Source organism: Erythranthe guttata, chromosome 9 (assembly GCF_056151865.1).
Source record: "Erythranthe guttata isolate IM_541 chromosome 9, IM_541, whole genome shotgun sequence".
NCBI lineage: Eukaryota > Viridiplantae > Streptophyta > Magnoliopsida > Lamiales > Phrymaceae > Erythranthe > Erythranthe guttata.
In genome coordinates, this window is record NC_142541.1 from 14,233,608 (window position 1) to 14,248,130 (window position 14,523).

Here is a 14,523-nt window from a genome sequence, read left to right on the forward strand (position 1 = left end):
TCAAATAATATATTAATATATATACTGCGTTAAATATGAAAAATCAATTTATTTTCAATTAATTACTGCCGCACGATTAATTGTGAAGCAGTAACTGCCTTCGATTCGGTTCCCGCCTTTCACAATTTTGTTATATATATAATGTAAAAATATTTCTATGATTTATGTTGATTATATTAACTCAACTATTGATATATATATATATATATATAATGATGTAAAATAATATAATAATTATTGTTTCTGTTGAAAAAACTAAAAAGTGTTTTAAGACAATCTTAGAGAATTTACAAGCCCAGTCCTTATATTTTCAGTTAATTGCGTTTAGCTCCCAAATTGCGCAACAAGTAGTACTATGCCTTTGCCCCCCTTGTACTAGAGCAATTTTGAATTTTCAAATTTTGCAGGGTTAGGGTTTTGGTGAAAAAAGAGGGGTTTTGCTCGTGTTCACGAAAGAAATGATGATTATGATTAGGGTTTTCGATTATTGATGCTTGATTATTCAAATCCATCCCCCGACTTTGCATAATCCCCCGGAATTTTCTGTCTTCGTCCTTTTTTTTTTTTTTGATTTTTTTTTTCCGATTCAATTATATTTCGTAAATCGGGTGAATTTCTTCGTGGGTGGCTTGAAAAGTATACACATTGGCTGATTGAAGAGTTCTCTCAATCCCGCCTGTACGTGCCGGAATAAATGGAGGCTATTCTTACAGATTGTGTTCGGAACAGCTTGCAGCACTTAATTTACCGTAATGCCATTTTCATGTGCGAGCGCCTCTGCGCCGAGTTTCCTTCTGAGGTTAGCTGAGCGTTTTCCACTTGCTGCTGTAATTTTAATTTGTTTTAACTTATGTCTTCATAATTCAGTCTGTTGGTGCATTACAGCTATTTATTTATTTATTTTTTGTTTTAATTGCTCTCGGTTCAGGTTTGAGATGCATAGCTGAGAATGATGCACTTATTGCAGTTTGGTCTTTATTTTATATAAATGATAGATTCTAAGGACACTGGGAGTTTTATTTATTATTTCCGTGTTCCGTAATTGAGTGAGGAGAGGCTGGGTATATAACTATAGATCCAATGCTTGTTATTCAAATTTTAGTTCTTGTTAAACGGTAGTAAAAGTTAGGTTTTTGACCTAGTCAGTCAAACGATGGCTTGGTTGAAAGTTGGAACTCCAAGGTTTTAACTTGGAATTTTGTCGTATATGGTGGAAGTGGCGTTGGCTTATAACTTTACACGTTGGAATGGGAAAGATTTTCTTTTTTTCGATGACTTTTGGGTTTACGCCTTCTTAACCGATTATAAGGATGCCAAATTTGAACTATGTAAATTAGACTAAATCTTGGCTGCAACATCTTCGTTTTCATGTTGTTTATTTTTGTTCAATACAGAAAAATATGCAGTTGCTTGCTAGCTGTTACTTGCAAAACAATCAGGCGCACTGTGCTTACCACATTTTAAAAGGTATGCCGCTCAATGTTTGTCTAGATTTAACTAAATTTGACCGAGCGATCCTCTTTAGATGAAACACATCACACCGCTTCCTCATATGTTCGTGAAATTCCATAACTGAAAATTATTTCTCTTTTCTTGAGAAGTGCCTTATTCCGTTGTTTGTATGCTGTCTTTTCTTTGAAGGAACACATATGGCTCAATCCCGTTACTTGTTCGCACTGTCATGCTTTCAGATGGATCTATTGAATGAAGCAGAAGCAGCATTATCCCCTAATGAGTCCTGTCCAGAGGTATGCTCATGTAATTTGTGACAAGTAAGCATGGATATTAATTTTATTGTCACTCACTATGCCCATACTTGAGTTTCAAATTTACCGTAAAGGTTATATTACTTCTTTTGTCTTCAAATGTTATATTTTCAATTGTTCCTTCGTATGGATGGAGCAGTCAGTTATTCTCTTACTGGTTGCAGGTTCCAAATGGAGCTGCCGGGCATTACCTTCTTGGACTTGTATACAGGTTTTAAACATGTTATATCCTATTCTTTAATGCTTAATTTCACTTGAGGGTCTATATCCTTTTCATTTGATTTAAATCGATTAACCTAAGACGGGGATATACTTTCCATTTAGGCCTCGTTCAATAGGAAGGATGTGATCACTTAGGATATGGTTGCACTGAATATTGCTACCTTTATTTGTGTTTAGTGGCAAGTACTAGAAAATTGTGATTATTTTCTCTTTTCAATATTTTTCCCTTTATGATAATTGATGTTACCAAATAGAGTGTTTCATCGGTTAATTGCATTTGCAATATAGGAAACATAATTATAGTGGATTCCACATGAAGTCCGGAAGCAAATTGCTTGATTATGTGTTGGGCCAACAATAGATTATCGTCCCTTGCCATATTGCAAATGAAATATTAGCCTTGCTTAGTTATATATCAGGTTTAATAAATCCTATCAAATGGATCCTTAGGCTATAGTTCCACGTAACTATTAACATATAATAATATCATGTTGAGACTAGTTGGTGCCACTGTTAATAAATCTTACAAGCATGAATTAAAAACTTGGACATTTTTTCTTTTCGTGTGTGTGTGTGCATGTGTTTTTTTTTTTTTTTTTTTTTTTAAATTTGTCCTTATGAATGGCTATTGCAAGACACTCAATGGATTCAAATCCTCGACCTATCACCCAACCCCACTGCGGGAGAGGCTCCAATACCACTTAGGCGAAACCTTAGTGACATAAAAGCTGGGACAATTCACTACTTTAAAGCGGCACTCTTCTTATATTTGGAGAATTGTGCTGCAGATTTTACCTTGAAGACCCTTTGTTTTGCATAATTGGGTATAGTTGACTTCAAATGACAATTGATAAACATATCTTTTTAATTTTTATCATAGGACCAGTTAATCATATTTCCACTTAGCTAAGTTTTGGTCCCATTAATTCCTCCAGCAAGAGTCCCATTAATCGACTCTAAAGTTCTTTCTCAGTCATAAAAAACTAGCAATTCTATTTCGAAACGTCTGTCTTGGAGACATCCGTTCAACAGGAGAATGAGGGGAAACAGTGTTCATGGTGTATCATGGAATGGTGGTTATGTAGTCTAGAACAAATTTATGTTACTGAACATGATTAAGTTAAAGAAATATAAAACATGGAAGCATGTTCTGATGTATGACTGCTGAAGAGTTGCAAAAATTCAGGTGACCTGCAAAATGTGATTAAGGTTTTCTTTCTGGTTCATTCTAGCATAAACTAGTCTTACTTCAAGCTGGATAATTAGCTAATAAGAGAGCAATATTAGGCATTTTATAGAACGCAAAAGTAGTGAGATAAGAGTAGTGGCTAGCTGGAAGTAACAAGACAATTCTTCTGTCATGTAGTTCAAGTCTTTTTGTTTGGGTGTGTAACCTTATGTCTTATCTTTTCCCTGTATGCCCTTCCACGGGCATAGTTTTAATAGATGCTGGGTTTTGATATATCAATTTGTATTTAAAAATAATGTTTCTGTACTTCAAAATTTAAACTTATTATCATCTGATTTGTGTCAGGTATACAGATAGAAGGCAGAGTGCTATAAATCACTTCAACCAGGCTTTGTCACTGGATCCGTTACTATGGGCTGCTTATGAGGAACTCTGTGTATTAGGTGTGTATGAAGTATATTAATTTGATAATTTTCTGTGAATCTCTGTACATGTTTTATTTCCTGTCTGGTGAAGGAAATGGCTGATGTGCTGCACTGCTGCTTCAGTTATTATCTTTCCGACGTCTTGCCTATCAATCCATATTTTAGTAACTGGATAATTGGTATCTTTCAGGTGCGGCTGAAGAAGCTCCTAAAGTCTTTGATGAAGGAGCTTCATTGTGCATTCAAAAGCAATACATACATCAAGGGTCGACTTCCCAGAGTTTTCAGGCGCAAAACGAGGAGCATGAAATTTCTATGAACAGAAGTTTAGGCTCAGAAGATGTTAGTCCTAGGAAACAAAAGCATATACACGGCCATAACCTACGAGATGTATCCGGAAACCATCATGGAACAATATCCAATCAGCCTCTAAATGGTGGGCCCACCACTAGTTTGCCGTTCTACAATACTCCTTCTCCGATGGCTGCCCAGTCACAGGTATAATCATGTATAGCATATGGGCTTAGTCTTGGTCCAGTGCATTTTTTTTCTGTTCTAGGAGAAATATATATTTGTTTCTTGTACGATGCACCAACCCCAGTTGAAGTTATAATTGTTCTCATCCTATCTACCACTCCGTGTTAGTTTAGAACCTGGCATTTACCGAACATTGTTATGGAGATTTCTTCACCCCCCACCCCCTCTCCACCCCAAGATTCTGGAAATCGTTCACTTGTACCCTAAACTTAGGGATCATGCTACAGAATTTCTTTTCCGATTCAATTGAGTTTGATCTTCGGTTGCACAGTTAAGTGCATCACATTCAATTATGATATGACAGATGCAGTTGTCTTTTTTCATTTTCTTTCTACATTTATCTTATGATTGTCCTCAAACTATTGTATATCTTGCAGTTGTCAGGTGTTGCTCCACCTCCCTTGTGTAGAAATGCACTGCCAAATGGTCCAAGCACGAGAACATACGGAGCTGATAGCACTCCACGAGTAACGGTGAACACTGCCATTCCAGGCCCTAGAAGAAAATTTGTCGACGAAGGAAAGTTAAGAAAGGTTAGGACATGTTGATGTTTCCCTGAGTACATCTTCCACAATCATCAGTTGATGCATGTTTTCCTTTCATTTTGGCACCAGTTTCAAATAATTGTCTCCTTTTGTACCTTACTCATTGTTTCTTGCCCCCCCCCACACACACACACACACTCACACACACCACTCTCTTCATCATCCTACGTGGTTTTCATAATCTGTTTCCTTTATTCCCCTCTCCTCCAACTTAAAATATTTATGGTTTGATGGTAATATTAAAATGCAAGCACTTTTTCATAGTATTCCGTATTGATTATTTCCTCCTAGGATAATTAACTTGTAGAACACTTTAGACCATTTGAGTTTGCTTTCAACTCCCAGTTTTTTCCTTCGGAATTATTTTGTCTGGAGGGCTCAGCCTTTGCGAGTAAAATTTGCTTACTTTTTTTGGCTTTCTGCTTCGACCCTCATTAAATCCTGCGTATTTCATTTGTTTATTTTCAGTACTTCTTTCGGTTCTTTTATTGACTTAGAGTTGGTAATTCCTATGCATTTAGGTATCTGAGAGGCTATTTTCAGACTCTGGGCAGCGACGAAGCATGAGACTCGCTGGAGAATCTGTTAACACAAGTTCAAGTACGTCCATAATTTCTGGGAATTTAATAAGCCACTCTTCTAAGTATCTTGGAGGTTGTAAGTCAGGCATGTTGTCCTCAAGATCTTTGACAATTAGAAAGGGTCAGTCATGGGCAAGCGAGAATGCAGATGAAGGTGATTAATTAAACTTTTTAAATTTGTTTCATCAAATTAATCATTTTAGTCTTTAATTTTTTTAATGGAGTATCGATTATGTATTAACTTGTATACATGATGATATTTAGAAAAATAGCTTAGATTTATGTGATCGGATTATTTTCAAACTGCTGCATCTGACAATATTGGAGTGAATACGGTTATCTAATTGTTGTAGACAGTCGACATCTTTCTGCGTGATATTTTATCATATATAACTTAAACTGATCCACTGGCTTTACATGTGGTTTTCAGTTTTCGTGTAGTTTCTAATGTGTTTTAAGCTAAGAGTTGCAAGGGTGATTTACTTTTAGATGTCTGCACGTGTAACTTCATAGTAACCATTGTCAATGATCAACTGATATTTGTCGAAATACCTTAATCAATATAACTGTCTTATTATTAATTAGTCGGTTAATGTTTGTTGTCTTGTGATTTATACCCCGACTAATTGAAGAAATCTTTCTTTCTTAGGGGGTCATCAAGAAATATGTGACGAATCTAGATTAAATATTAGTAATTCGAGCTCATCCCCATGTGGCGGTAACGGGTCCGTTGAACCAGAAGGAGCAATAAGGTCCTCAGGTGCTTTGAGCAGCTCGAAAGTCATAGGTGGTGCTTCTGATGTATTGAGTCTTTTAAGGCTTCTTGGGGAAGGTTTCAGACTTTCCTGTCTCTGCAGATGCCAGGTAATAATACTTCACTCTTTTTAAGAAAAGTATAATGACATTAATTTTCTCACCATACTAATAATTATGTTTGGTTCGGACCAGGATGCACTTAATATCTATATGAAACTTCCACAAAAGCATTATAATACCGGATGGGTGCTTTCTCAGGTAGATTGTTGAATTTTCATTGTTTTCCACATTTTACAGAGATATCACATTTTCATACTTTGTTTTACTTTGTCAGGCCATTCCACCTCTAGAACACAAGAAAATAGGCAAACTTTACCCTACATCACATATAGAATTTTAATATTTAACAATATAGACCGTCCTTATTAATATATGCAATACAATTCCGAAACACTACTGTATTATATTTTCTTATGGCGTAAATTATATGTTTTTCTCTTACCTTTCCCTCATCTCAAATATATTGATTTTCTCTTACTTAATATGGAAACGAAATTTAATAAAAAGTGATCTGTCAAAAATATTGAAGGAGACCAGGGTCCACTTGAACAAATACTTGTTAATGGCGGAGAGATTGTGCGTCTGAAATAGTTTGGGGAGTTGCCTGCTTTATCATTTTTGGTTTCATTCACCAGGCTGATTAGTTTATTTCCTTTATGGACATGTACTGGTAGAGAAAGAACTTTCTACCATGTTCATCTTTTGAAAACTTATTTAATACAGCTTAATAAATAGATATCACAAAATTGTCTGCATTTATTTATTCTTTACTTCAGTCTTTGACATTTAATATTTCGTGGACTTTACATTCACTGAAAGACAGGTCGGGAGAGCATATTTTGAATTGGTTGATTACCTTGAAGCCAATCGCGCTTTCAGTCTTGCACGTATTGCCTCTCCTTACAGTCTGGAGGGAATGGATATATATTCTACAGTTCTATATGTGAGTTCTTTATTTTTTTCCCAAAATTTTTGTTGCTGCAATCATGGATATTTATGATTATGAGGATAATGATATGCTGGCTAACTCGTTCCAATCTAGAACGAATGCCTTCTGTTTTTTAGTAGTCTTAATAGTTCAAGCATCTGTAAAATTTATGCTCGGGATTTAGTCGATGAAGTAATTTATTGTCATTTAGAGTGTTGTTATAATGTAAGAACTTCAGAATTTTGAACTGTGGTAATGTTCGGGGTTCTCTGAGTCAAAATATTTGTTGCTTGATTTTTTTAGGTGTCATTGTATTAAGTTGCCCTTTTTGCTCGATATATATTTCTTACTATATATTGACGCAACTGTTGCCTCCATGTTCTAGCATCTGAAGGAAGATATGAAGTTGAGTTACCTGGCTCAAGAGCTGATATCCACTGACCGATTAGCTCCTCAATCATGGTACCTTCACCTGCATTTAACGTTTTTAGCTTTCATACTTGGATCGTAGATATTGATAATGTGGATTTATACGCATATTTCATGTACGTGTAGTACTTACTACTGCTGTCGACTTGTTTCGTTTCTTGATTTTGTGATTTTCTGGACATGATATGGCAGGTGCGCAATGGGAAATTGCTATAGCTTACAGAAAGACCACGAAACTGCTCTGAAGAATTTCCAACGATCTGTGCAACTAAACTCCAGATTTGCATATGCCCATACCTTATGTGGTCACGAGTACGTATCACAATCACTATATACCCCCGTTTTAGATGTAACACACTGCTGATTATTACTTTAAATCGATTTCGTTTAACAGATATGTTGCCTTGGAGGATTTCGAAAATGGTATTAAGAGTTACCAAACTGCCCTTCGGATAGACTCAAGGCACTACAATGCTTGGTATGGACTTGGAATGGTATATCTCCGACAAGAGAAGTTTGAGTTCTCAGAGCATCATTTCCGTATGGCTTCACAAATCAATCCACTTTCCTCTGTTATAATGTCGTACCTCGGAACTGCTTTGCATGCATTGAAGGTCAGATGATTAAAACTATATTAGTTAAAAAAAAAAGATTTCTGTTATTTGCGATTAGTTTTTTTGACGTCGTTATTAATTAACAGAGAAATAATGAAGCACTAGAGATGATGGAAAGAGCTGTTTTAGCCGATAAGAAGAATCCTCTCCCTCTCTATCAGAAGGCAAATATTCTTGTGAGCATGGAAAATCTTGACGGGGCTTTAGGGGTACTTGAGGAACTCAAAGAGTACGCTCCATGCGAGAGTAGTGTTTATGCATTAATGGGTAGCATTTACAAGCGGCGTAATATGTACGACAAGGCCATGCTTCATTTCGGACTAGCGTTGGATTTAAAACCGTCTGCAACTGATGTTGCTGCTATTAAGGTAACAAGTTTTTTTATTGCAACTATGACGTTTTTTATTATTATTACCGGATTAATCGTAGGGTTAGGTGTGGAAATCAGATGGATCAAAATTAGCACTTTCGAAAAAAAAAATCATTTTTTTTTGGAAGTGGAAAACTAATCCCACTTCCGGTCCAAAAAAAAAACATTGGAAAAATCGAAAACCAGAATTATAAAAATTGGAACCAAAAAGCTTTTTCCAAAATCGGAAATTTCCGGATTGGAATCTGATATATATATAATTTTTTTTATTGGAACAAAGAAACTTGTATTTCAAATTTTCAATTTTGTTCCAAAAGTAAATCAGAAAAATCAGAAAATAATATGTAATCCAATTCCGTTCCAGAAAATAAATTGGAAAACTAAGAAACCGGAACCCTCTGGATTCTTAATGAAAAATGTTGTTCCAAAATGGAAATTTTTTGCGAGTTTTAAAACGAATTAGCTTTTACAGAACCTTAATTATATTGGTATCTATTCAAAACAGGCTGCCATTGAGAAGTTGCATGTGCCAGATGAAATCGAGGATATTTGTGAATCTAGTGATTGAATTACTGAAAGCTAAGGTTGGTTGTTTGACTTATGTGGTGCATGGTGGTGATCCTCTACAATTAACCTCTGCTTGTGCCCTCGGCTGGATCCGCTTGATAACCTGCTTCGGGTCTTCTTGCACATTGAAACTGTTCGGATTTGTTGCACGGTTTGGGTAAAAGGAGAAAAGCCGATCGATCGATCACCGGAGGGAAATTTGTGTTGATGCGCCAAACGAAGTACACATAAGATGAAAAAAGTTGGAATTGTAGCTCAATTTAGATCATTGTATTTAGGCAAATAAAAGTGAAATTTTGTAATTTCTATATATATGTTTTTTTCTTTTTCCCATGGCTATTGAATTCTCATGTCTCATTTATATCATCATATACCTTTTCTCATTTATTTTTAATTCACCCAAGTTAACGATAGTCACTCCGTCACGGTCTATGAGATGCTACACTCGTTGGAATGCACTGGATAATTTTGTACCATAGATCTATACAAATAACTATCTACTAAGCACATATACACATGGGTGTGTGTTATTACGTGTAGATCAATGGTGCAGAATCATCTGGTATATTTCACTAGATGTAGCATCTACAAAACCGTCACTCCAAAACTACAAGCAAGATCCTTCATTATATATTATTTCTCCTTACTCGTGATTTCAAAATACGAATCCATTTTGCCATAATTACCGACTCCGATTCAATATTTCTTTTGCATGTTAATATATACTACTGGTTCAATACGTTGAGTAGATTTTAACCATTCATAAATAAAGATATACAAATGCACGTTGGTACTTGAAGATAAATCTTGTGTACATTTTATCGGGTGTAGCATAAATTTGTCGTGGATTCCAAAGAGTAACGATTTTATTATATATTAACCAGGTGTAGTAAATATTAATAAGAATTATTATTTATTAGCCAATATTATAAATGAATTATTCCTATCCCTACCAATAGGCAACTGCAAAATTCAAAAAAAAAAATAATAAATAATAAAAATAAAAAAAAAAAAAAAAAAAAAAGAATTATCAACTCTCAATACCCAAACCATACAAAACACCAGAATACTTGTGCAAAGTACCACTGAAGAAATTGTCCTTGAGTTTGAAAAACGTGCAACACGTCAGCAAACTATCCGACCCGGCCTGGTGGCAAACCCCGACCCGCTCCACCTCCAGCAGCTCCGCCAGCTTGTTCAATCCTCCGTGCAAGCTGTTCACAAACTTCATCAAATGCTTTATATCGTAAACCACCGGAAAATAAACATCGATCAGCCCGAAAAACCCCTCCTGCTCCTCCGGCAGCTTCTGCCCCGTCACCAGCTTTATCAAATACCCGAAATCGTACCCGCTGTGGAACGTCACCCAGTACACGCTCTCGTTCAGCACGATCCCCGACGACATCAGCAACTCCGCGAACCGCCGCGATTCGATCCCGTTCTCCGTGTTCCTCGCCAGATCGATTCCGCTCCGGCTCAGCAGCTCGATCGAGTCGTTCGCGAACACGTCCTCGTTCGGGTCGAACTCGCGGAAGTTGAACTGCCAGATGCAGTGGCGGTTTTTGCCGGCGCCGGCGCCGGAGCACTCGGGGAGATTGCCGTTCTCGTCGGAGAAGGTGAGGCCGAGCTGGATTAGCTTGAGGAGATTGACGTTGTCCTTTAGGGTTTGGTAGTGGTAGTCGTTCGCGCTCCGGAAAGTTCCGACCGGCCGGAGAACGATGCCGGGAAACTCGGTGTCCATGGCGATGTAGGGGTACTCGTCGACGATTTCTCGGATCAGGTCGAATTCTTCGTCGAGGTTGTGGGCCCACACTTCACGGATTTGGACCGATTCGCTTTTCGGCATAAGCGACATTTTTTTTCTCGATCGTATGAGATCTGCAGCAGAAGAAAAAACCCTAATTTAAAAAAAAAAAAATCCGAATTAGAACCGGAAACGATCGGAGATAGAAAACTCACGGCGGCGTTGTGGCTGGTTAATCAATAAGAGATCGGATCTCTAAAGAATGGTCCTCGAATTATACATTGCATACACGTATATGTATGTATACGTTTGCATGTATGTATATATGTAAAATGTATGTATGTATATATATATATATATGTTGAATAGAGAGGGAATCAGGGTTTGGAGAGAGAGGGAAGGAGAGAGATGAGAAAATATAAAAATTTATTAATTATTAAAAAGTGGTGTTGTATTTTAGAGAGAGAAAGGGGCGAAAGCCGGGCGGACCGGTTCTTATGGTTTAGGCCCGAGATGTTCGGATAGGGGCATTTTGATTAGTGAGTTTTTCTTTTTATTTATTTATTAATATTTAAATGCAACGCAACAGAAACTTATACAATAAATAATTATAAGAATATATATATAATGCAAATTATGTTTATGATAATTATCAAAAAAAAATTATGTTTATGATGAAACAATTTTGTGGTTATTATATTTCTATTAAGTTCACATACGGCATTTTTAATTGTTGAAATATTTTGCATATGTTTATTAGTATAGAAAATTAGGGCTAATTACGGCCACCCACCTGAGGTAAGGTTAAATTACGAAAATCCCCCTCTTGTTTGGGTAATTACAACCACCCCTTCTTTTAAATATTTTCAATAAAATTTACGTAATTCGGTTATTTACCGAACCAAATCGTATATTCGGTGCAGTAAACGGTATGAAATGTTGGCGTACCGAAATTTCGGTTCGATTTTTTACCGAATTAACATCCGTAAATTTACTTCTGGGGGGGGGAGGGGTTTGTAAGATAATACATAGTTGAGGGGTGGCTGTAATTACCCAAACATGAGGGGAGTTTTCGTAATTTGACCTTAACTCAAGGGTGTGGCCGTAATTTGCCCAAAAATTATGAACATTTTACTAATGTGAGGGTTTTGGCATTAAACTTTTATAGTATTGTCAAAGTTTTATGTTGCAATCTGGAAAAAAACAAAAAGCAATAAAAATAAAATTACACTTGTTGAGTTTTAAATATTCAATCTATGGTGCATAGTGATTGATGTATTGGTTTCGATGGTGCAAAAATACTACTAACTTTTTTTAAGGGTGCAAAAAGGAAAACGGTGCATTTGAACGATGCAATGTGTAATTAAGCCATAAGAAACTTGTTAAAACATTCATTTAATTTTCCAATAATAAATATATAATAAAGCCTATTAAAACATTGCATTTATGGAAATATTATTTTAGTAAAAAGGAAAAAGGCAATAGAGAGTATATTATTTTAAAATCACCCGATGTATTACACCAGGTGTAACATCTCATAGACCCCCACTGAACTCATGGATATCGACAACCATCATAAGCTGTAATAAGACAAACAAACAAAAGTTATATATATGCAAATAAATAATAAATAATTGTTTTCGAAATGAAATTATTTAAAAGAATTTATATATATATATATATATATATATATATATATATATATATATATATATAGAGAGAGAGAGAGAGAGAGAGAGAGAGAGAGAGAGAGAGAGATTACAAGGATCTTGTGTTATTAAACGACCAACATCGGGATTGCATTCGAACGTAACGTCATAGTACATATCGAGCGCAAATGACGTGTGACTTGCCAAAGTATTCGGTTCATAACAATCTCCACCCGGTTGTAACGGGTCACAAATAATTTGACTACAAGCATAATCTAAAAATCCTTGCATTTTATCAGCTGGTGGAAGTGGATCTTGTACTATACACCATTGTTTGTCCTAATTACAAAAGGAATTAAAAAAAATTGTTTAATAAATGAAAAAACTCAAAATGCATTTAATTATCGATGCCTATTAGCATATGATACTTATTTAAATTGTGTATACATATAAGCTATATTTGATTATTATTGTAAGATGAATGTTGACTTACATCTTCGTCTTGGCGAGTTGATTTATTTCCGGCATGAACAGAAGTTCCGAATAGAAAACTAATTAGGAACAAGCAAAAATATATTTTTGCCATGATTAAATAATTTATTTTACTTTAATTTGAAATAAAATGAAATATATTTCGTTTCTTATCACAAAAATGTGTGATTGGTCCACTTTAAATAAGGGGAAATATTAATATTTCATTTATAGAAGATTTTGCAATACGATTCACATTAATAATTCACATTCCAAAAGAATAAAATTAAAACAGAATCTCTTCATAATGCTACAAGATTAATTAATTGATTGCTAATTAATTAACATTACAAAAATATTTGGCATACATTTCTCATATTGAATTATAGAGGATAGAATTATGTATTATCTCCTTAATCATCACAATCCAAAAATTAATACTACATACCAAATTAAAATGTCAATTGAGGGGTACAAATAAAAGTGACTAATTCGTAATTTATACACACTTCAGGGGTTACTAGTAATTTAGATATTTTTATTTAGAAACAATTTAGACATTTTATTGGTTCCTTATAAGCTGTCTATCGGAAAACAACGGCTTTTGAGATCCTACACCGGGTGAAATACACCGGGTAGATCTTTACCATTAATATACACACAAACACACACACACCCACATTGGTGTGTGTAGATCAACGGTGAAAAATCACCCGGTGTAACCTTCACCGGGTGTAGGATAGATAAAACCGAAAACAACTAGCTACAAATTTAAATCGAGAAAAATACAGTTTTCGTCCCTCAAGTTTGAATCGAATTTGTATTTAGTCTCTTATGTTTACAAAAAAACATATTTGGTTCCCATGTTTAAAAAAAACAATACATTTGGTCATTTGTTAGTTTTCCATTAGTACTAACGGAATCAAGCGTGTATCCTTCACTATATTAACTGACGGAAAGGACCAAAGGTGTTAAGTTATAGAAATATGAGGGATCAAATGTGTTTGTCGTAAACATTGGGACCAAATGTGAAATCAATGCAAACACGAGGGGTAAAAACTGTAATTTCCCCATTTTAAATTCTGACCAAAAATAGAAAGAAAAAAAATTTAACTAGTTCAATAATCGTCGATCCGAACAAGCGCTAGCCTTAATTCGTTTGAGTTCGATAACAACATCCGCCATCGATATCCGATCATGTGCATGCTCTCTCGAATACGCCACTCCAATCGAACAAGCACCCTCGTCTGCTGCAAAGTTAGTCGAGATTGAGTACTTTAACTGCCACCGTTGTTTCTCCATCATCGAGAATTCCTTTGTAACCGGTGCTGAATCTTCCGTTTCCGATAATGTTAGCCTCGGAGAATCCACTTCTTGCTCTTAACAAGTCTGCATAAGAAAGTCTCCGAAACTTGCTCTCGAATAATGATACGTATAACGTATCGATTGGACTTAACAACCTTTTCGAAAATTTTCCAATTTTTTTTTCAAAAGTATAAAACTAATTCCAAATCCAATTCCAAAATTTTCGAAATATATAAATTCATTCCAAATCCAAAACTTATGCAAATTTCGGAATTTGGGAAATTATAACATTGTTCTAAAGTTTTGGAAACTTTCATAACTTTTCAAAAATAAGAACACCCACTTTTATAAAATCGTAAAATTAA

The 14,523-nt window shown here is 35.4% G+C and overlaps 2 protein-coding genes across 2 annotated transcripts; one reads left to right on the forward strand and one right to left on the reverse strand.

Moving 5' to 3' along the window:
* Positions 1 to 236: 236 nt before the first annotated feature.
* HBT (CDC27 family protein) lies at positions 237 to 9,376 on the forward strand. Its single transcript, XM_013000929.2, has 16 exons — positions 237 to 799; positions 1,395 to 1,467; positions 1,642 to 1,748; positions 1,931 to 1,977; positions 3,523 to 3,620; positions 3,793 to 4,100; positions 4,517 to 4,672; positions 5,206 to 5,419; positions 5,915 to 6,129; positions 6,214 to 6,279; positions 6,905 to 7,024; positions 7,395 to 7,471; positions 7,631 to 7,750; positions 7,833 to 8,052; positions 8,139 to 8,420; positions 8,928 to 9,376. Exons 1-16 carry the CDS (start codon positions 695 to 697, stop codon positions 8,988 to 8,990), a joined length of 2,271 nt encoding a protein of 756 aa, XP_012856383.1. The 5' UTR covers positions 237 to 694; the 3' UTR covers positions 8,991 to 9,376.
* Positions 9,377 to 9,996: 620 nt separating this feature from the next.
* On the reverse strand, positions 9,997 to 11,034 carry LOC105975718 (putative CCR4-associated factor 1 homolog 6). The gene is made up of 2 exons (XM_013000933.2): positions 10,949 to 11,034; positions 9,997 to 10,867 (listed from the first exon to the last, which is right to left on the reverse strand). The coding sequence occupies exon 2, from the start codon at positions 10,842 to 10,844 to the stop codon at positions 10,020 to 10,022; it is 825 nt and encodes a 274-aa protein (XP_012856387.2). The 5' UTR covers positions 10,845 to 10,867; positions 10,949 to 11,034; the 3' UTR covers positions 9,997 to 10,019.
* Positions 11,035 to 14,523: the final 3,489 nt, after the last annotated feature.